The following is a 21,913-nucleotide window of genomic DNA, read 5'->3' on the forward strand; positions in this document are numbered from 1 at the left end:
GTCCAAGACTTAGATGGACTGAAACATATCAATATCATCTGCCTTGTGCTTGTAGTGTAAGTGCGGGGGTAATTGTTTCCCAGAGCTCTTTGCTGGTATCAAGGGAAATTTAGCACTTTTTAATGGCAAATGCTGATGCTGAGTTCTCTTCCTTTCTCTGCTCTGAGCATCAAAGCCTGGAGTCACACTGCGAAGCCTCTTTTGCATGGACTAATGTAGTAATTGTCTTTCCGAGACATCTTTCAAAGGACAGAAAACTGAAAGTCGCAGCCAGAGATCCAGTATCTTCTTGTTTACAGTTAGGATAAAGGTGCTTAACATCCAATTTATTGCCCCCTCAACACAAAGATGACGAAGTAAATGACAAAATAAGCATGCGTGAAAGTCATACGTGACCAACTTGGTTATTTTAAATGGAGTACAAGTAAGTTTCGGTGAAATTACCACCCAGTTTTGGTGAAGGTTTTATGGTTTATCACATGTAACATGATCTTTCCTGTGAACTAAGAAACACAAATGAAACAGTAAATCATGTCTACAGCTGTGATTCAATGACAGGATGTCTTTGTATCCTCCAAATCCTTCTCTGATTTTATACGTTTCCGTCATAGTAACATCCCTTCAACTGCATGAAACCGCTGCTACTGTATTTATCATTTATAGAATAATAAGCATGCACACTGGGCGTCAGCTGCGTTGTGCGTTGACTGGATAAGAAGCGAAATAAGCCAGCATGATCAGGGGAGGGATCGAGTGAGATTAAAAGATTTAAGGCTCCATTTGCCCATGAATATCTGATGCCTGTCTGAGGCGAGAGCCAGTGATCCTCTGTCAGGTCGTGGAGGTGTCGGAGGAAATCTACCTTATCTGCATCTGGCCACTTTTCAACAGTTTCTTGTGTGAATGTGTGGCCACATTCCTGATGTGCCGAAGCGTTACGCAGCAGCTGTTTGTGTCAAATGAAAACTGTTCTTCTCATCTTGAGTCAATGCCGGCTTGGTTTGCTCTTTCTTATCCGCTTGCAAGTCAAAATATAACAAGTGATTCATATTTCATCCGAAAAGCCAACACTGTTCCATACCATGAGACTGCCAATCGCAGCAGATAGTGAACAATTGTTCGGCTCAGACCTGGCATCCGAAAGCTTCTCAGCACTGCTCCATGTTGGCTCCAGTCAGCAAATAAAAATCAGTAGCTGGCAGTCACAAAGGCTAATCGAGTTGTGAAATGACCTCAGTCGTATTTTTATATTTAAAAAAAGCTTCCCCTGGACATTAAAAAGACTAGCTCTCCCTCTAAAACTGAAAAGAAGCATCCGTGTTAAGACCTTATTGTTACATGCAGCTTGGATACAGGCTACTCGGTTGTGCATTCGTCAGAGCAACATTTTTCCTCTCAGACAAAATAAAGCCTCACATTAAGTCCTCATGTGCTCCTGTGTTACAATGAGTATTATTTATTCTGCAAAAGTCATCATGGGGATATTTGAATTGGAAATGTCTCACTGTTTGAGAGCTGCCTTTATCTTAACCTTTATCTCAATATGTGAACTTTTTGGTGCAAAGAATGCTAATGGAAATTAAAACAAGTTTCATAATTCTGGCCTGCTGAAGACTCTCATTTCAACACTGTGAATCAACAGCTACTGTGTTTTCACGCTTCATAGTGAAAATAAAAACCCAAATTTCAAGGAGATCATGGGAAATGTGACGTGAGTTACTTGTCAGAAGAAAATAAGACTCAGAGGACGCATGCGCCAGTGTTGCCAGACGCTTTTGGAGTAATTAAAATGAGACTTACAAGGTAAATGTTTCATTTTTTAAGGCATTAAAAAATTTATTTGCTGATTTTAGCAGAAAATGTCGGACAACTCCTCCTAATGTTGAAAGAAACTCGGCATCTTCACATCTCCTCCATCGTGTCCTGCATGTCACTTACAGCTTGTTCTTCAACATTTTACCTTCGTCGCCCCTCTGGAGTTGAATAAGACGCAGACCACACTTATTTTGTGATAAATTTCGGGGCGGGACGGAGCTCAGGGATGCTAAGGTAGGTTCCCTCCCCCATGGGTGTGTCCACTGCCGGGAGACCTCAGTCTATCCACCTGCAGAAGCCGCTTCTCTGCACTACACACTTGAGCGCCGCCGCGCACGGCTGAAGCTCCGCACCGCCACTCACCTCCAGGAACAACTCTTTGTTTCTAACCTCCGTCTGTGGAAAATACAGAGTCCGTTGATGCGATTTAGAGATCACTTCAAGTTAAGGCGGCCGCGTCAAGTTAATTTAAATCCAAGCTTTGTTTGGCTCTGGGATAATCGTGCAGGATCTGCGGTGGATACGCTGATACTCCTGCGTGCGGACAGGGGAGCTCAAAGGATCTGGGTGGATGGTTTTAAATGTTCACCAGCTTTATCACAGTATTCACTGGACGCAACTAGAAGGTAGGTCATAATGCAGATACTGTTTAAATACATGACAAGTAATTATTTGTGTTAATGATGTGCTGATAGGAAGCCACATTTGGTGGAGTCGATCAGAAAGGACTGATGCCTTCGCTACATGTCCAAGACAGAAGGCTCTGATGTATGAAATGTGTTTTAAAAGTTCTGTGTAATATTTTTGTACATTTTTGATCATGTGAAATAGTTTCTTTTAATCAACAGAAGTCAGTTCGCCTCTATTCCTATTTTGGGGATTTTCTTGCGCGTGGGATGCAGTTTAAAATGAGCTATACTCAAATACAAATTTCAAATACTGCAAGAGCCAACAGCAGTGTGTGTGCGCGCGCGCACCCGCGCCCGTGTGTGTGTGTGTGTGTGTGTATTCGGTGAGTTTTGAGCCACTGAAAGTTTGTGCTGCATGTGATGCTGTATGTTCACACAGATTATTCCCTGCGACTGACTGCACGGCAACTAGACCTCAGTGCTACTTCTCACAATATAAAATCCCAGGCACTCTTATAAATGACACGTGGTTCGTGTTCATGCCCTCATAACTCAAAGCCCAGTCACGCTTTATTTTGGTTAACCTATCTGCTTTGGAGTTCTGCCTTCAGGGCCGCAGTGTGGAACTTGATCTTAAACCCTGACTGACAGTTTGACCTCAGACTCAGATCCACGTTTACGAGCAGATCAGTGCCATGCATGGATAATTACAGCCAAACACGCTCGCTAAAATGGTTTTATTGTCTTCAAAACGCGGCACAGTCATTTCTGTCCACATGTTGGGATTTTTTTTTGTGCTGGTGTTTCGCACAGCTGGTCCGCACGCTGATAACTTGAGTCATTAGATCCTCTTATGGGGATATTATTAACTTCCCTTTTGTGGCGGATAACAGCGTGTTGATGCGCATTGTGATTTTTATCTGCGAGCACTGCCAGTGCGCGCCTGGCTCAACGCGCAACTCCGTGTGAAATTCAGCCCGTGTGGTATAATAGTGATAATATTTATCCATCAGGTATTTGCAAAACACGTTTTGTGTCCGTATGTATGCAAAGTGAGGATCAGCAGAGAGAAGCGAGGCGCGGGCAGCAGCGGTGGCTCCTTCTGGCTCTCCCAGCTGGACGCAGACGCAGGCTAGAATAACTGTGGGCGGTTTGGAGATGCACATTCATGAGGAAATCCAGTAGCGATGATGAAAAGTCAGTTCTGAAGCAGTACAGTTTGTCTCCAGACTACAAGCTTCGGGTTTATGGCTCAGGTTAAGGTACTTGGTCTGTGTTGCTCACCCAAGTGAACATTACCTGGTCAGGATTTTAAGCATTTTGATTTTCATAAGGTATCAAACCATATGCACAACAGATATAGAAAGCGACAGAAAAACAGACCCAGTTTTTAAGTTTTGTGTCTCTGTTGATTTTCTATCTTGACTTGACAAAGACTACACTATATAGCACTGACAGTAAGCACAAAAACTGGTTTAATATTGCAGCTCAGTGACTGAGAATTGGTCGCTGCAGTTGGTTTGTGAGGTGGAAGTGCAGGCTTATTGTCTGACGCTCATCCCTCTCTGCCCCTCAGCTCCTGGACTCTCTTTCTCTTCTGTTAACAAACAGAGGGACAATGTTGTGGGACAAACTGTGCTGGCTACTGGCCCTGCTGGCCCTATCATCCGGGGGGCTGCCCCCCTCCAACGAGCCCCTCTCTGCTCCCAGGATCTTCTTGTCCTTCAAAGGTAAGGCACTCTAAATACTGCTGAGTCTGTGACCCAGTTTGTTCAGTTCTGTGTTTCTCCACAGACATGTAGATGTGATCGCTGGTGTAATAGTCACTTCTGTCAACAGCCTTTTATCTCTTAGTCTTGTTCAATAACTGGAATGGGTAAACTATTGGCACTAGCTGAATTCAGGGCTTGGCAAGCCTGGCACTTAGTCCTTCACTGCCTAACAGAGTTTGATTGTGTGTGGGTGTGAGAGAGGCGTGATGAGAGGGACGAGGAGATGTGCTGCTGATTGTCCTGAGTATTCAGGGCCAGAGAATATGTCTTCATTTAATCGCCCGGCTGCTATTAGTTCCCCAAACAGGCCTTTGTGTGACCTCGGCTCCCTTCTGAAATCAAGTCAGATTTAACACTTGGCCGGGCACACACTCAGGGCGCAGATCCAGCATGTTATGAATGTTTGCCAGTGCCACATGAGACCTTGTGTGTGTGTTGAACTGTCCTGTTAAAATAGGTCTCAGCGGTGCAGTGACCGGTGCTTTGTCATTCCAGTGCCGGCGTACCCATCATGTCCATGTAAAGCTCTCAAGGTTTTATAGTACCTGCCTTTGAAGGAGGCTTTAATAAGCATCCGACGCATTCAGATTCCTGTCTTGTCATATGGTCACATCGCATCAGATGTGTTGAGTTTGAATGGGAACATGTCGAAAATCTTCCCAGTGTCAGGCCTGGAATAGCAGAGATAAGTTAGTTGCTTTGATTCGTTTGTTGTTTCTTCATGTCGTGGTCTTTTGCAAAGCTGCTGAAAACTTTAAACTGAAGGCGTTCGTCAGTGCAGATTTCTCAGTTTCTCCCTCTTGCTCCCATATTTCGCTCACCTGTTTATTTTCTCTTCCCTCATCCCTTCGCATCCCATCTCTTTCTCTCTGTCTCTAATCGAGTTGGATTTCACACTCTGCTGCCCTCACATTCACTGGCTAGAAGAGAGTTCATTTATTTTCTACTTCTTTTAATTGAGTTCCTTTTTGTTTTTAATTAGTTTTAGAGGTTACTTTATGCCTCACAGAGCAACTTCAGATAGCTGGAGACTAGAAATGCAGCTAAACTGTGCAACCCTAATTGTATTGGTTTTGCTCCGTTCTGCTGGGAATAGCTCAGTAATGTGCTTTTATTAATTCTTTATGTGCCAGTGTACTTAACCAAACAACTGGCTCGAGGTTGCATGATATCTGTCTAGTACTGGCATACAGATTTGTTGTAATAAGTGCTTTCTGATGACATAATCTGGCTTATTTTTGATGAGCATTTCAATTTTGATGATAAAATACAACCAGGAGACAAGCTCCACATGTAGCTGTAGCTGCTTGTTTGTTATCGCTGTGTTGTTGAATTTGCTTCTGTCTGTGACCCAGCCTCACATGTTCATCTGTAAAGGTTACACAGTGTCACTTTCCACTGATTATTTGCATTTTATAAAGCTGGAAGAGATGATTTTGTTGCTTTTGGCTGAAATCCAACACTCTGGCACAAGAGGACTAGCGCTTTGTTGTTGCTCTTCAAATATTTGCCCTCTATCAAAGCGATGGGTTATATATACTGTGCACAGATTCACACACGTACACATTTCTCTGAAGAAAAATATATTGTATGGAATATATACAGTCCATCTTCTGTAAACACTTGTCTTGAAATTCCATTCTACGTAGACGGCTATGTTTTAATCACTACTTTTCAGTTGTGTTTATTTTGTACTGAGATATTTATATTATATGACCGTTTTCCTGAAACACATAACTAAAAGCTTAAGGATTTTCAGGCCTAAAAGCCCAAATCAGATCACATGTAACATTACATTGACAGAACAGGTCTAATTTCTGGTGCATATTCAAAGAAAATCCTGCACTTTGGTATTTGGCTTGGATTTTTTTTACTTGAACTAGTCTTTTTTTTTTTTTTTTTTCAATTCTGGTACATATTTCTGTTAATATGAGTTATTTAATCATTTTTCTTGTATTATGTTATGTAGTATGTTAATTCTTCTTCAACCTTTGAGCTCCATGTCTGCAAAATCCTCAAAAAAAAAGAAAGAATAATAATCCAGCAAGTCAGTTTCATCTCTTAAAACGAGTGTTTACAATGTTAACAGCCATAAGCAACCTAAGCTCATAATTTTGTCTTTTTGAGGCTTAAAGCAGCTACTGAGTGTGTTAGTGCAAGCTGAGTTATTAACTGAGATAAGGACCAAGAGAGCAAACAGAGGCTAAGACCAAAGGAATGTCCATTTAAAGCTCGCAGGGATAGATCGTCAGCCGGGACTTCAAAAGAGTCGAATAGCACATGTACACACACTTACCGAACTCCAGGCTGCAGCGCATCTCTCAAACTAAACATTGTGTGTTTTCCAAAAAAGGAAGAGTTTAACATACCGGTAGTATTGTGCACTTTTTCTGCAATACATTAATTGAAAAGTGAGGTGATGAAAATCACTTTTTTCAAACGAGATTGTCCGTTTTTATATGCACTGAAGCTAAAGGTCACAGTTATGTAGGTGTTTTCGCTCTCATAAAAGACTGGACGAAGCAGGCTCAGATCAGCTGCTGAGAACTCCTATATTTACTCTTAAACAAGGTCTGTAATCACATGCTATTTTAGTGCGTGGGGCTCTGCGAGGTTGTGACCCTTCAAACAGAAGCCAGTCACACCCGAGGTTAACTGCCCTCAAACTGTGGGAGAATGGCACCATATTAACAAGTAATAGCTTGTTAGGCTAATCCTCAGGCACATTTGAAAGTGTTTAACTTTGTTTTTCTTCGGCCTCTTTAGTCCTCGGTGGAACACCTGGGTACAAGGTTAGCTCTGGGAAGAAAGCCAGACAAAGCCGGGCGGTCCTGTAATTGGACCAATTCTCAGGGACAATCTTAAAGTTACTCCAGCCTTTGCACTTTCCCCCCCGCCCCCCCACCAACAGTCTTTTTGTCCCACGTAATGGTTCAATGATTGTCACGCCCGAACAAAGACTTCCCTATCGGTTCATCTCTCCTGACAGTTTTCAGGGTTAAGATCAGAAATGGCGAGATGTCCTCCACCTCCTTATTCTTTGAATAATTAGGAGCTGGCACTGAGTCTAACGCTACTGCTTGTTCTATTTCTGGTTCTCCAACAATAGACCTCATCTTCCACAGATTATGTTCTATAGGCAGATTTATGTGTATATATAGTCCCTGGGAGGAACCTAGTGTGACACTCCTCTACAGTGTGTAGCTGGTGCTGAACTGTTGGTGTCCTTTTGACTTCTCTGGTGCAGCAGAACATATTATATTCATCTTGTGTTGCCATGAGATAATACACCTTTTTCCAGATTGCTCAAGGGATACCAAAGCAAGCTTTATGTCTATGAACCTTGCCCGGCCCGTTCACTTCTTCAATACAACATATATATAATTATGACACTGGAGATGGAGCAAAGTGTCTCAGCCAAGTCTTGTTGCAATCAAGTCTTAGCAATCAATGAGCTGCTGAAAGCTTATCCACAGTTGTCTGCTAGCACATGACCCCTTGCTACCTTGGGAAGATCTTTAGTCTAGCCAGTGCAGTCTAGACAAATTTCACAGACAAGGTGGTTGCTTGCAACAATCCCACAGACGTAAAAAGGTCACCACAATTCATGTAGGCACGCGTCGTCTAACTGCTTTGATTGTCTTGATCTGTCTCCTTCAAACAAAGGTGAACAGGCTGGATGTAACCAGCCGCTGTGATTGGTTAATCACCAGGGAGATGGCGAATGCATTCAGTCTGCGAGCACGTTGTTCTCCTAACCCAGAAACCCTCCTGCTCTTCAGCTATAAATGTAATGTCATTAATATCATTGGACCACATTATGCATCATAGTGCATTATACTACATGCATCATGACAGGTGTTAAACATAATGAGACACGCGTTGCACAGTGAAACACACTTTGTATTATTATAATAATAATAATAATCATATGTAGTATGAGCATGTTGTTGCTTTGTGCCTGTTGAACATTTATGTAAGTCAATATGTTCAGACATCGAGGGAATGGAGGCAGATTGTTGCTCTAACAGAAGTTCTTGGATTGGTTTTAATTGTTTGATGAGGATTTTTCATTGCCTTTTTTTTCAGTAACGATCCACAGGAGGACTAAGAAACTTTTGTATTGTTATTTTATTAACTTGTGCTGCTATTGTTTGTTTTTAAGGAGTTTTTTTTTCTGAGCAACATTTCATCTAAACCAAATAATGAGTGACATGTTTATTTTTGAGAAATAAGCAGAAGTCAGCAGTGACACTGGTTTGCTAGTGTTTCCACTAAAACAAATAAGCTTTTTGCACCAGCTAAAGTGGACTGTGCTCCATTTGAACCGCTCACGTAGATATATATCATAAAATTCACATCCTCTGTACCATTCTCCCGATCAGCTGTACTTTTTTACCTTTTTCCGAGCAAATGCTCATCATTGGTAGATGAGGGTAATGAGTCTGTCAGTGCCTCTCTGTCCCTGCCCTACATTCATTCAGATCCTGAGAAATCATGCAAGAATGCTTTTATAAATGTTTTTTGGTCATGGTGCTGCTCATTCGTACATACAGTACTTGGATGCGGTTTGCTGTCTCGGTATGCATCACACATGCAATATTGTACCTGTTGGCAACCGTCTGAAGTCTAAAAGTCACTCCCTTCCCTATTATCTGCATTAGAGAATGTCAGGGTGCTGAAAAATGTTTCCACAGAGTAATGTGTGGTGGCTGTTGCACGCAAGCCTGCAGCAATTATTACAATACTTTGCTACTTTCTCCCCGGAGATACTGCTGGTGGAGGAGGGGAGGGGGTAGTGCATCCCAGCAACCTCTGCTCTGCAGGATACATGCTGTCAAACTATGATTATTCAGGAGAGAAAAACAGAAGGCGACAGCCTCAGTGCTAAATATAGTGTCCTTCCTGTCTGTTTCTTTCTCTTTTTATCTCCCTCTCCTCCTCTGCCTCATCCTCCTCCTCCTCCTTTGCCTTTACTCCACACTCACACCCTCTCTATTTGCTTGTTGATAAGAGGTTGGCAGCATGAGGTGAGGGAGGAGAGCATCCAGTGCGCTGCCCACAGCAGGAGCATGCACTGTTTTAGCACGCTCAAAAGGCAAAAGAGGGGGTGGGGGGTGGGGGGTCTCCAAAGTGCCCAGACTTTCCTTGAGATAAAGGCACATCGGTGAGGGAGCAGGGGAATGTATAAAGGAGGAGTGGGTGGACATACAGTGTGAGGACACAAAAAGGTTTTGCATACCAGCTCAGCTAACTGAGATCGCAGGCTCGAAAGGAAATAACATGTCTCCATTGTGTAGCCCTTTTTTAGTAATTTTCACTCAATAAATTGCTGGTTCCCCACCCTTTAATGATGTCACAGAGAGAAATGCACATACAAATCATTGCTCCCAGTGAAGAGCTCCAGATTGAAAACAGTTTGCTGCGATCTCGTCTGAGCTGGCAAGCAGAGCCCTTGCCTAAGCACTTATTAATGCTGGAATCTCCCCCTGTGGTGATAAAATGCACAGCATCCAAATGAAACCGTAATCACTCTGCTATTTATTATTCCAGTCTTTAGCTTTTAGGCATTTTAATCATAGATTTAATTATTTGTTCTGGGGGAGGAGCAGATCTACTCATCCAGCCTTGGAATGACACGGTGAAGCTCCAAACAAACAGAGGAAGCACAACGCCTGTGTATTTTTGGGTTGAGTAATGCTTAAGGTAGTTTGACTGCAGTGCAGAAGTTTGGTTCAAGACTAGAGCTGAAACCTCTTGTCTGAAAAGAAGTGCTTTTTTGTACCATTTTGCATTTGTTTTTCTTTAAGTAACATCCTCATTGTTGCTCAACTAGATGCAGAGAAGTCTCATGGATAAGATGACGCTAAATGTTTATCATACGGCTGTCAGTTTAAGTTCTTCAACTCTCTGTCTGAGAAATCATGTTCCTTTTATCAATTCAATGGCAAATGCTCTAAATGCTACAGTACCCAAAATCATAGGTCACCATTGCTATGGAAAAAAGGAGAAGGAAAACTCTTTGCCATAGTCACTGAATGCATCAACACTGACACAGAATCTGAAACCAAACTGATATAAAATGTTTCTTCAGGTTTCAGTGACTCATAGACTTCAGCTCTCGCTTGCTGTTAGCATGCAACCAAATTTTTAGCTTGTGATTGTGATCTTTGACTTCTTGGGAAATATCCAGACACGTTCAAATGAACTTACTCATGTAATGATTGAGAGTTTAATGCCAGTTCAAGCTTTGCAAATACTCCAACTAACCAAAGTCACCTAACGTTGTCTATGTGGAAAAAAAGATCAGGACTTCTACTTAAACAGTGCTTTTTTGTAGCTCATACCTTTTTGCAACTTTGTACCATTTATAGGTGTCCATGAGACATGCTGCGTTAACTGTTTTTTGTCAGAGATCTCCTGTATGTAATGGTAGTGTACTGCATGTATGGGATAACGCACCCCATGCGTGCAGTAAGCTACCATTCACAGGCTCGCAGGCTCAATAAATAGCCCGTCCAGTTCTCTGCCTGACGTGCAAAAGGGGACAACACTCAGCAGGGGGTTATAGACAGCCACACTGTGATCAGTGTCTGTGTTTGTGTGTGTGTGTGTAGGTGAGTGTGCGACAAACAGTGCACATCCTGGTGTATGTCTGTGCGTCTTAGTCCCCGCTGCAGCCAGTTTTTTAGATCGAAATGTGGCAGACAGGATAAAAATAGGTGGGAATCACGGTGGTACATCAGACCAATGTTATTTTTTTCCCTCAGGTTTGAGGAATTTGATTGGTTTGCGCAGTTAGCGTAGCCTTTGCAGTTGTTTTCTGTCGGGCCTGTGAGCACTTTGCAGAACTTTACATAATTCTTGAGGTGCGATTTTAATCGTTGTCAGAGGGAGATTATTATGCAGGCTGTGATCAACCTCACCACCCGCAGAAGAAGAGCGGGAGGGCAGGGGAGTCGAAGAGGACGACGGTTGTGGTGGTTAGAGTTAGAGAGTGAGATGGTAATGGCTTTTACAAGAGGTGGATTTCTTAAGATTCAAAGTGACAGAGAGGAATGGGAGAGAGTCATTAATATTCATGTCAAGTCCATGTGGTTATGTCTGCGTTGTTTGTGTGTGTGTGTGTGTGTGTGTGTGCTGTAAAAGTGTGTGTGTGCCTCTGTAAAGAGCTATATGTGACGCTGCTTTGGTTTGGTTGCCATAGCAGCGTCTACCTGTCACTCCTCACAAACCGAATCGGGTTCAAATGACTCTCTCCACAGAGGAGAGGTGGGATGTAATCACAGCGTTGTGTTTATTTCCCCTGATGTCTGCTGTCTCGTCTGCTCTCAGGAAATCCTGAAGTGAAGCAGCGTCAAGGCTTTGAGGCTTTGGTTGAGGCGAACGAGAGAATGCGTTTGCTAAAACAACAGATTTTGATAAGGCTGTGGTGTGCCGGTGTTGAAAGTGAGAGTTAAGTGAGCAAATAAGTGAAAGATTGGTTTCTCTGGGTGGAGGCTCCACCCAAATGGACGTGCTCTCCAGATGTGGCCGAGGTGTGGGAGTTCTTGGTGGGGGGGGCGGGGGCGGGGTTTCTGAAATTGAGGAGACAGCAGGTCAAGGGCACCTCTCCTCTTGTTTACTCAGACAGCTATCATTCATTATCATTTGTCTGTCAGTGTTGGGATCCTGTTACTGCAGTGCCATTGACCTCATTCATATGGTGGCCATTGGGAACACTTGGGGTTGGAAACTTACTTGGGATACACACTCTGTCATATGTAACTACACAAAACTCAGGTCCAGTGATTCTGTTTCAGCTTTCTCTACACCACATGCATGATTGAGATGAACCTTCACAGACAACTGACTGATCATTCAAGCAGTAAAACAAGCATTTATTGTTTCTGGCTCAAATGTGAGGATCTGTTGTGTTTCTTGCCTTTTTAAAGTTGTAAGTTGAAGACTTTGGGGTTTTGGACTGTTGGTCACACTAAATTAGCAGTCGGAAGACGCCACATTGAGTTCTGGAAAGGCTTTTTTAACTGTTACCTGATGATTTATAGCTAAAAAGGATGAATTGATAATGGAAATAGTCATTAGTTGCACCCCAATATATTTTAAGGGAATTTAAATCTCCAGAATCAGTCATCATCTTGTATGTGGTGTTTTCAAATGGCCCTGTGAAGTGATAAGTGTGCTGGTTACTGTGTGAATAAGGTCACTGGTTCTTGGGCAGCAGTTTTCTAACAATTTATTGGTAGGTTGATTAATCGGACAGTAATTTTATTACTGGATTACTTGTTTCTCAAAGTAGATTTTCTCTGTTTTATACCATTGCAAATTTAATACCATTTTTTTGTGGACAGTTTGCAGCTATTTTATGATTTCGAAGCATTTGTCACAGCTTGTTTGACATTTTATAGACTCCTCAATTAAATGATGAATTTAAGATATAATCAGCACATTTTTTGATGATGACGTTTGGTGCAGGTTCCACTGGACAGGAAGTGGTTTTTGGAGGTAGAGAGCTCATACTGTTGGAAAAGACGCCTGTTTTTCTCAGTGATAGCAGGTGCATCTGAAGGAGAGTGACGTTACATTAGAGGCGACAGGCTGGAGGAGAGCTCTCTGAGGAGCTATTGTTGGTATCACGTGTCTAAGGGGATCTTTTGCTGCCCTATCATTGTCATGTTATCTGAATTTGACATAAGTGATTACAGACTTGTTCTTCTCCCCATGAACAGGGACTGACATGTTGAACTTGAGGACATCATCTTGTTCCAGCTCCAGACATCATCTAGGAGGAAGGAGGAAGGGAAGCAGACAGACAGACAGAAAGACAGATAGTCAGATAAGGAGCACGAGAGTCGAATCAAAGACTGTGAGGAAGACAGGCTGAGTGGAAGAAAATGTGAAGGGGGCAAGAGAGCAGACTCTGAGAGTGCTAATGGACTACAGGGCATCAGTGTCAGGTTTGCTATCTCAGCCAGAGCGTGGATAGATGGAGGGATTTGAGAAGGAGGAGAGGAGAGTGTGTGCAGAAAAAGGAATGCTCAGGACAAATTGTGTGTCTGCTTCCCATTAGCGGTGTCGGCTGAGATGGTTTACCTCAGCTGGTGACTGCTCGGACTGTTCAGCTCCGTGCCAATGCCCCGGCAATAACCTCGCACTGCAGGGTTCCGTGTTGAGTCAATGAAAAGTGCTGACTTCATTCACACTTACATATTGTCATACAGATTGTCTTAGAAGAAGTGTTGTAAGTTATTTGGCAGCGGGGAATATTGGACTAAAGCCCAAACTGCATTCTGAAACACACATCTATTCATCAACGATACAAAATGATGTGAAGCCAAAGTACAAATTTGTACAAATATTTCTTTTTGCCGAGTGTTTATACGGTCAGAGTAGCTTGTGCTGTGCCAGTTTGGCAGAGTTTAATGGGGAGTGCTTCCTTTCATAAATGAAAGGTCAAAGTTGTTTTTTAGGCAGAAGCTGGGCAACCTCAAACACCCACAACCTCATGAAGTTTTTCAGGTGTGGGAGATTCAGACTAATAGTTCGTCAGACCTCTGTGTGTACAGTATATGCTGGATGAAGACCAAGTAGCTGTCTATGTGATTATGGGAGTAATAAGGCCTGTGGTTGAGCCTGACCATGATCCTGTGGGAGGTTGCAGTAGTGGTGTCTCACTATTGGATTAAAAAAGCCGGAACATTCCTCCTTCTCCTCCTGCTCCTGTCAGAGCTGTATTTCATCTTTTAGCTTCAGCCCTCTCCTACTCTCATATGCTCGACACACATTCGCTCTGCAGGATGCATAATCGGTGAAAACTGAGACCCGGTCAGATGCTAACATCATTACAAAGCCCACCTCCAAGGTTTGAGATGTAAATGCTTGGTAAATAGCAAAGCCTTCCTTGTCAGATTGATCTCGCTCCAATCGGATTTGTATTCCCCGTGTTCCATTAGCTGCTGTGGTTTCGGGCAAGTATAATGCCTGAGTTTGAAGGTCAGACCTCTGAGTGAGATCACCCCCGTGTGGGTGAGAACCCCCTGAACCCATCTCATCCTGGAAGAACAACAGAGGAGGACCGAGTGGAGGAGGAAAGGCAGAATGCGGTGGAACATGAGGTTTCCAGGCCTTGTTTTCTGGGTTCATGCACTGATGGGCTTCCTGATAATGTGCTGATTGTGGAGGGGAGGAGATGGCCTCTCATCCCTGATCATTGTGGCGGTTGCATTGACGTGATGCCAAGATTTTTTTCCTTGCCTGCCCCGCTCACGCCCCTCTGCCTCTACGCTTTGTTAGTTGGCCCTGTTCTCAGGAACCCTCTCTAGGTGTCCCTAATGGTATGTTGGCAGTGTTGTCCATAGTATCTGTGCCATATGTGTGCGCCTGTGTGACTGCATACATATGTATGAATGAGAAATAGGAGTATGGGCCTCCTATGTTGCTGTTGTTATTGTTGTTGTTGGTGTTGACGCCTCACTCATCCCCGTGAATGGACTGCTTGGTCTCAATAGAAGAGGGGCGTCTGTGTGGGCCGGGTCCATCATTCATTTACTTCATTCATGTCCCTGGGGAAGCGGAGGGGGAGTGGCATACAACACTGGCACAGCATTAACGCTCAAAGCATCTCTTTCTGTCCTTTTCCTCCCTCTGCTCGCTGTCTCTCTTTCTGTCTCTCATCATTCTGGTCTCTCACTTTTCCTCCTCTTGGCACAAACGTTGAAACAGTCATCACTCAAAGCTTGGCTATGGTCCTGGGCTTTCATGTTCTGTAGGATTTCATGTTAGATGAATTGATGTGCTCCTCTGGACCGTGTGTTTCGCCGCACTACAATGATGGAAGACCACAGACAGCCCCTCAGAGAGCTTATAGGAAGCAGCACCTCCTGGCACAAACACATAGACACAAAACTTTTTTTTCCACGGCTGACAGATCTAGTTTTAATGCGGTCGACTCAGCTGAAAGTCGCACACAGGAAGCAACAAAATGTCTTTTGACACTGGGAAGATCTCCAACCTAAATGATGCTTTGTTCAAGTGTAATCGCATTTAGAAAGTATAAAAAGCTTGGAATTCATTAGTCTATGGCTTTTGATTATACTGATGTCATTCGTGTAAAGGATTGGTGCACAGCGTGAAATTTACCTTTTCACTGCCATGGCTGGATTACACTGCCCTACTAAACAATCTATGCATGATTAATTGGTCACAAACCTTTGCAGTGCATTATGAGCAAACTGAACCATAAAAACAACGGGAGCTACAGCGCACTGCATGCTGTGGTGTTTAACAGGATTGTTCTGTGTCTGAAAGCCATTTTGTTTGTGTAGTTGCAAAGATATTGTTATATGCAAAGTTCCACTGATTAGCACAGCATTAGCTTTTTACTTGCACACCCATGGCCAGACCTATTGCCACACTTAATTTTAGTGTTCCAGTGCTGGAGAAAGGTCTGGCTGAACCCGTTATCGTTCAGATATTTGGGAAAATAATGCTCTGGCTTGCTTGCGTTTCTTTAAACCAATCATCTTGGACAGTCCGGGATGCAACGACAGCACCCTTGCAAAATAGTGTTGGGGGAACTTGTTTTGGTGGAACATTTGCACACGAGGAGGAGAGCCCTGGCATTAAAATGGAAAAATCCCTCCAAAAGAACCAAGCAGACCTGCCTTATTGCACAGTCCAAATGTTTGTCAAAATTTTCCATTTTCAGCATGCAGGTTGCTAGCTTGGAGGCTGTTGCTGATGTTTCACATGGAGACGGAGACTTTGAATGGTAACATGCAAATAGTGGAAGGGGAGAAGAATACGACGAAGTCCTCAGCCAATGCCAGGCTTATAGCAACAGTCCAGCCCTCTTAGTCAGACCAGCTTGTCACAAATTACACTTATGCTGTTGTATTTTCTTCAAACTTCCAACATATTAATATACCCAAACACTGTGCAGCATTTCTAGGTACATCAGATCTGGAGGTAATCGGTTTTTGTTGATGAAAGAGTTAAATACTGTACTTCTGAACATGTAACTGCTCCTAAAGCCTACAACCATGATTCCAAAAAAGGTGGGACTCTGTAAAATGTAAATAAAAACAGAATGCAATCATTTAGCAAACAGTGTTCACTGAAAACAGTTTTACAAAGTGTATTCAAGCCCATATCATATAATATCCTTTATACAATCATGTGTTCACAAAGTGGTGAACCTTGCTCCATCCTTGCTTGTATCACAGTATATTCAGGTCTCTTACCTGCTGCCATTGTCTTCTCCTCACACAGCCATGCCTACCTGCCCACTCACCTGATCACACACCTGAGGCTCATAGCAATCAGTGCAGTATTTAAGCTGCTTTGCCACACTCACTCTCTGCCAGACTGTCGTTGCTTCTATGCAAGTCTCTCCAGCGATTTCATGTGGACTGTTGCTGAACTTGCCTGTTTCCGATTTCTCCTGTTCCCCACTAAATATCTTAGCCTTCTGTCCCTGACCACAAGTCTTGCCCTGCATTTCATGATTCTTTGTTTGCCTGTGATTGTTTGGTGTTGGCTTCACCAAACAATTCAAGAGACTTTGAATCCGCCTCAAAAAACTGAACTGTGTGACTTTCCCCCGCTCACTTGGTGCTTTGCAGCTGCTAATATTCTGATTATTTATCTATTATTTTTGGCACTTTTAAGGATGCTACATTAGCTCCTTTATGCTGCATCCAGTTTGTGAGTGAAGATCAACTAATAAGTCCCACATTGCTGTGTGTGAGTTACATCAGTCCATCTTATGGCAAGGCAGACTATATGTTGGCCTTGGCACAGTTATAGTATCACTTTAGTCCTGTGGCAGTGACATCCACTGGCCAGATCCAGTCTAAATAAAAGCCTTTTCTCTACACAGTTTTTTTTTTTTTTTTTTTTTTTTTTTATTGCAGTGACGATCGAAAGATCATTTCTCAGCTCTCCCAGCTCTTTCTTGTGCAAATGATTCACTAGTTCCTCAGATGATCATAACCAGACTGCTGGAAAAGCTACAAGAGAAAATATGGCAAGCTGCAAACAAACAAGCCCCAAGCAGAAAAAAAATAACTTGTCTGCTGTTCAGATCTGATGAATGAAAAACAGATAACGAAGATAGGAGAAGGGAGTGTGAGAGAGCGAGAGAGGCCACTCATAAAAGAAGAAAGTCTCTCTCCATTCCTGGTGTGGATCAGTCTGTGTTTGGTTGCCTTATCAGTGCAGAGCGGATGGCTAAGCACAGATTTATGAGAAGGTATGACAGTGTAAGATAAGAAGGTTTTTAGCCTCCTGTGTCTGTGCAATCGCTGGCCTCCTTCAACACCCCATGTGAGGACGGATGGAGGGACTGTGACTAAGATTTCCCACTGTCACGCATGTTGCCTCCCAACCGATAAGACTCTTGCCTTGCTCTCAGTTTTTTCCACTTTATATTTATATCTCGCTATCTCTCTACCATTCCCCAATCAAAACATGTACTTCCAGGTAATACTTTCTTTTGTCAAAACTGTCTGTGCATCTCCAACTCGGATGTTTAAGTACGGACGCGTTGCTTTCAGTAAGTGTCAGCCTGAAGCCAAATGGCTATGAATTCCTGGATCCTACAGATCAGAACAGACTGCTTATGAGACACTACCTCTATGGCTTTGAATGCATTGCGTCATTAGTGTTTAACGGTTGGAAAAATCATTTCAACATTTCTTATCTACCTCCATTTATGTGCATGCTAAGTCCCACTGAGCAGAACTGCCAACAGTAACATGCCAGAGAGCCATTTTCTGATTTGCTGTCGGTCTTTGGGTGCATGGCCTGTAATCTGAACAGTGGGCAATCTTATTTGCCCATTTCATGCCTGGTGTGCAGTAATTGCTGTAGTATTGATATGAAGGGTTTATGTGAACCAGGGGCCATGATTGTTGTAGGGCAGACATGGCATCTTGTGTTGTGTTTTTATGATTTTATCCATCTTTTACCCTTCAGTGCAAGTTTTGCTACTTGTGCCTCCACTGTCTGCAAAACCTCACAGTTCAGCCTGGTATTTCCATTTGGGAAACTTATCCTTATTAGCAACCATATATCGCTAACTAAAGCCATTCACATGTCCTCTCCCTGCTGCCCCTCAGCAGCCGCACTCTGCACATTGACCCTTATGGTCACGGGTGAGAAGAAGGTCACAGTGTCACAGGGTAGGATGTCCCATCTGTCCATCAAACATGAAAGCCTCCAAATCAACAGGCACTGGTGTTTAAAATGGGAGGGGTGAGCGCGTCAGTCAGCGGGGGGAGTAAAAAAGGCCGTGGATTACACAGACAGACAGTAATCTATAGGTCTGTCAGCCTGTCACTCAGCCTGACCTTGTGTAGCTTTGCTTTAATTGCAGGCTAGGATGAGAGAGTGGGGCCCGCCTTCAGCAGACAATTCACATTATCCATTAAAGTTGTAATGGCTGCCAACATGTTTCATCTTGAATGACATTTTTTTTTTTCTTTCAGAGCGCACATTTAACCTATTGGAATGTAAATGGTCGTTTTAGCCTGTAATTATTTTCTGTGAGGAAGGCCCCAGCTTCTTGAAGCGACTCAGTTCCGTCATGCTGGGAAAGATCATCACGTGCAACATTCCTCTTTAAAATCATGACTCCAAAGCTCGTGGCACTAAGTTGGTCTAAGCTGGCTGCTGCCCTGTGAGGTTACGCTTCAGTACCACTGTTTGCTGTTTCCTGCAACTGTGTGATGTACATTTCCCTTCACACCTAAGTCTAGCTATCACCTGTCAAATGATCATCTACACAGAGACCCTTTGACACTGAAACAAGATGGGATGCACGAATGCACAAATCTTTAAACATTAACAAGATACCAAATATTCATGCATCATTGCAACAAGAATGTGCCTTCATATTCTCTTTTTACTACAGCCTGAATATGTTACAGAGGCAACTATTTCCAAACTGAGTTTCTACAACATTCCCACTGCCACCTCTTCCCCCACTTCAGCCCTTTCTCCCTTTGTTCTAACTCTCTCCATCCCTACTACCATCATCTCCATCGTGTAGCCACTCTTCCACTTAGAAAAGATGAATGCCCTTGACTGACGGTCATCATCCCACACTTTGTTCCCTCGACTCCTCTGCTCCCATTTATGCCACACAGACAAACAGACAGACAGACAGCAAATGGACACGTTAACATGGATGATCTGTCACAGTCAGCTTATTCTCACCAGTTGGTCCCCTCGCTTTCTTTTCTTCCCACAGCTTTCACCAAACTTTCCTGCTGTGTTTCATTGACTGCTTGGATCAAGTCTTTCTGTGTGCATTGGTTTGGGTCAGTTTTTTGTGAGAGCAAGCTGTATTAACTGCCCCAGTCATGCCCGTAAATGTACCAAAATAAAAATGGTTGAAAGAGGCACATACAAAGGATGGTTGTGATGAAAAGAGGCAGTGGGATGCTGTCAGCTGCAGTCTGGTCAGAATATCTGTTTGCAGTGTCAACTCTTGCACACTTGACCATGAAACTCGCCATGCCACCAAAGAATCGCTAAAGAGAAGGCTACTGGACTTCTTACACAAATTCAAAGACATACAGATAGAGCTGCTGCTTGTTCTGGGAAGGATTCAGCAGTGCAGTGTTTCCCCACCGTTGACAAGCCTGTGTTTTGTGCCGAGCAAATGTAGCTCACATTCAAAGTATCCATCCTGAGGAATAGGCTTCAGCGTAGGCAGAGATGAAGCTCATCTAATAGGCTATGAAAACATAGCAAAGCAAGCTTTCATTTTGTGCAGACATTGTGGATGTAGGGAGTTTAACAGGCCGGCTTTGTAGTGTTTCTTCATCACAAATGACGAAATCATCAGAAGAGCAAATGATGAATGAAAGGATGTTTTGCTGTCATTTCATCTTTACTAGTTAACACTGGCTCATTATAGACTGCGGGAACTGTTAATTAGCTGAACAGCTCAAAGCTGACTGGCAGTTTCTGGCAACTTTTAAGGTGGCATGTTGAGTTAATGTGAATCAATCAACATGCCTTGAATGTTAATATGACAACTTTGACCATGCCATATGTATTTATTGGCTCCTTTGCATGACATACGCTTTAGTGATGATTGGATATTCAAGCAGTTAAAATAATGTACATGAATTTCAACCAAATTAGCTTGTAAGAACTGTAGATATTCAATTTCAAGGCAATGGTATGGAAAACACTGCAGTAATAGCAGAGCCAGTGTTGGGCCCAAACCCAAGAAGGTACACACTAGCAAATAACCTCTCACATGTGGGGCTCAAGCTGCTCTCACCCAGGCCTTGACAAGAAAACATAATATTGTTCCTGGGCTGCTCCTCAGTAATAACAGCTCAGGAGTTAACCTGTAATAACTTGCCAGCAAGAATATTTTTTGTCAGAGAATATACTCAAAAATCGTCAGAGTATGTTGCTGGTTAATTTGTTTTTCTTATACAAGCTTGTGGTTGCAGAGCTTAAGAGACTGAAAAGGCAGAGTTTGTGCTCCAAGTGTAATTACCTTCAGAATCATCTGCGGAGGTCAATGCCATATTGATCTGTTGGTTCACTGGTGCACAGTCAGCCACTAATGGAATGGATTACTAGAGGAATGTTATGTTTGATCTGTTTGCAAAGACCTTCTCTTCAGGGAGTGTGTTTAGAAAAATCCTCACTTTCTACCTTTATTGAAGTGTCAATCAACCAGGACTTGCAGTAGCAGCTATTGAACCAAATATTAATATTTTATAGGATATGTCTACAGTTCTTGTCAAAGACGGTAAGCAAATTAGTTTAGCCAGAAATTATGTACTGTGTTGAGAAACAAGACTAACGTCTACAGCCATGCTAACAGGGTCACAGTGGCAGTGCTAACATTCTGATGTTTAGCATGTATAATGTTTACCATGTTCACCATCTTCATTAACCGTTAACATGCAAAAATTTTCCAAGTGGCACTGAATACAAAGTACAGCAAAGGCTGATGGGAGTGTCATTAGTTTTGCAGGTTTTTGATTATACCCCATAGTAATTAACATTTTCACCTGATGACTGCGCTGGAAGGAAAGTTAAGGGATCATCAAAATTACTGCACTTCATTCTGAATCCATCTAATAGTTGTTTGTGTTGTTGACTCAATCCACAGATGTGATGGTGGTGGTGCTAAAGCAAAAGTCATTTCATTTAAGTCACTGGGATTAATCACTGGGAGAACATGAATATCTGTGCTGATGTTCATGGAAATCTATTCAATATTTGTTGAGATATGTCCCTCTCGTTTAAATTTGCAGGCCGACGAACAGACCAACATTGCTGTCCCAAGAGTCACGCTGCTTAAATGGTTAAAAATTGTATCAAAGATCTATCATCTAAAGAGCCAAAAGTGTGACAGTATACTGTAGGAAAAACTGTTGGAAGGATTTTACATTTAGGAGGTAATTTCAGCTTCAGGACATTGTTGTCTTATGGTTATGCATGCCTGTCTCAGTCTTTGTGGCAAAACTCCCACTCGCTGTTAACTGAGCACAAAGCCTGTCAGACAAATGAACAGGTCCTCAGTGCAGGCCAAGACTCCAACACACCATCTGAGGACCATGACACGCTGCTCAACAACCAGCCGCCTGATTGTTGAGCATTATCTGGTTGTCCCCTGCCTGTCATAAGGCATTAGTGCACAAGGCTGGACCTGGGATCTGT

At 43.0% G+C, this 21,913-nt stretch overlaps 1 protein-coding gene across 1 annotated transcript in view; it reads left to right on the plus strand.

Annotated features, from left to right (window-relative positions):
• Positions 1–2,147: 2,147 nt before the first annotated feature.
• The window catches only part of sema3fa (sema domain, immunoglobulin domain (Ig), short basic domain, secreted, (semaphorin) 3Fa), a 51,737-nt gene continuing 31,971 nt past the window's right edge, over positions 2,148–21,913 (plus strand). The window contains exons 1-2 of the mRNA XM_076760012.1: positions 2,148–2,441; positions 4,021–4,174. Of these exons, the coding sequence (XP_076616127.1) occupies positions 4,063–4,174 (112 nt within the window). The 5' untranslated portion in view covers positions 2,148–2,441; positions 4,021–4,062. The remainder of the gene's footprint in view (positions 2,442–4,020; positions 4,175–21,913) is intronic.

The sequence above is a fragment of the Chaetodon auriga genome, chromosome 2 (genome assembly GCF_051107435.1).
Source record: "Chaetodon auriga isolate fChaAug3 chromosome 2, fChaAug3.hap1, whole genome shotgun sequence".
Classification (NCBI taxonomy): Eukaryota; Metazoa; Chordata; class Actinopteri; order Chaetodontiformes; family Chaetodontidae; genus Chaetodon; species Chaetodon auriga.